Source organism: Pteropus medius, unplaced genomic scaffold (assembly GCF_902729225.1).
Source record: "Pteropus medius unplaced genomic scaffold, Ma_sr-lr_union100, whole genome shotgun sequence".
Classification (NCBI taxonomy): domain Eukaryota; kingdom Metazoa; phylum Chordata; class Mammalia; order Chiroptera; family Pteropodidae; genus Pteropus; species Pteropus medius.
The window spans coordinates 858,204-859,607 of NW_024356397.1; the positions used below are offsets into that span (position 1 = coordinate 858,204).

The following is a 1,404-nucleotide window of genomic DNA, read 5'->3' on the forward strand; positions in this document are numbered from 1 at the left end:
CCTACCCCCCTGGCAGTTCCATCCTTCCTTAAATGCTCCTCTAAGTTCACGATCAAAGTTAATATCGCCCGCGATGGTGGCGCTTTTAAAAATTTCACAGACAGAGGGAGATAACGGGGAGGGGGGTTCACCCGGCTTTTCCAAAGAGCTCTTTTCCCTCCCTCCCCACCCCTTCTCCATCGTAAAAAGTCGAGTCGTTGGAAGAGAGGGCTTTGTAGGTTATAATAAAATCCTTTGAATGCTTATAAAACTCCACATAAAATCGGAGTGACCCAAAACACGAGGCCATCCCTGTTCTCCTTGCCTCCCCCCTATTCCCACCCTCCCTTTCTGGTTCCCTCCCTCGCTGCCCGCCTGTTCCCCCGCCGCTGCTACCTACTGGGGGCGGCTCCCTTGGTCGGCTCCTTGGCCGCCGAATGGGCTGAACCGGACGAGCTGGGATTCGTGTTTTCCTCCTCGGCCTCGGCCTCGGCACCCGCCTCACCCCGGGACGCTAGTCCCGAGGCCGGGGGCACCTCGGGCTCCCCCTTGGCCTCACCCTTGCCTGGGCAGGGGGGCTCGGCAGGCGCGTCGCCACCACCACAGTAGGCGTTGTCGAAGAAGCGGTCGAAGGCTTGAGGCAGGACGCTGTTCTTGTTGACTGAGGAGTAGAAGCTGGCGGGGGCTGCGTGCGGGGCGCTGGGGTGGTGGTGACCGCCGTATGAGCCTTCGTTTTTCATGAGGATCTCCGTGACGGTGGAAGGAGGCAGGCACTCCCGGTGCATAAGCTCGTCGGCCGCCGCATAGCAGGAGGAGTAGCTGTTCCGGTGGTGCCACTTGCCGGATGGCTCCAGGCCGTAGGACACCTCCCGGACCGGGGGCACTTGGGCCGAGTAGGGATAGGAGATCTGACGAGAGGGGGCCTGGGGCAGGAAGGAGGAGACCGTGGAGAACTCAGGCACGTAGTAAGTGCAACTGGGCAGATAGAGGTTGGAGGCGCAGCTCCCTCGCTCGCCGAAATCAGCGCCCCTCTCCTTGCGCGACGGCGAGCAGAAGTTGCCCAGGTTGACCGAGTTAAACATCGTTCTCTTCTCCTGCCGGCTCCAGATGGAGGTTTTGGACCCAGTCTAGCGAGGGGGGAAAATTTGGGAAGGCGAGATGACGCGTTATCCGTCTTAGTCTCTCTCCCCGAGCACGTGATCCAAAGTAGATATTGTCATATATCAGTTCGGAGCACTTCGCGGACGTAGGAGGGGTTCTCTCTTAGGTAAGATGGGGACGTTCAAGCGATTGGTTTGCAAACACCGCAGAAACATTATGAAAATCAATTGCAGATTTGTATTCGTTTTTCTCTCGTCACTCCCCTCCTCTCCATTCCACAGAGCGAGCAAAGGAGGAGAGAGGGTTGGGGTGGGGGGGTGGGCG

At 58.7% G+C, this 1,404-nt stretch overlaps 1 protein-coding gene across 1 annotated transcript in view; it reads right to left on the bottom strand.

The window, feature by feature from the left end:
• LOC120602157 (homeobox protein Hox-C10) overlaps positions 1–1,160 on the bottom strand; it is a 16,636-nt gene extending 15,476 nt beyond the window's left edge. The window contains exon 1 of the mRNA XM_039862158.1: positions 376–1,160. Within this exon, the coding sequence (XP_039718092.1) occupies positions 376–1,061 (686 nt within the window). The 5' untranslated portion in view covers positions 1,062–1,160. The remainder of the gene's footprint in view (positions 1–375) is intronic.
• Positions 1,161–1,404: the final 244 nt, after the last annotated feature.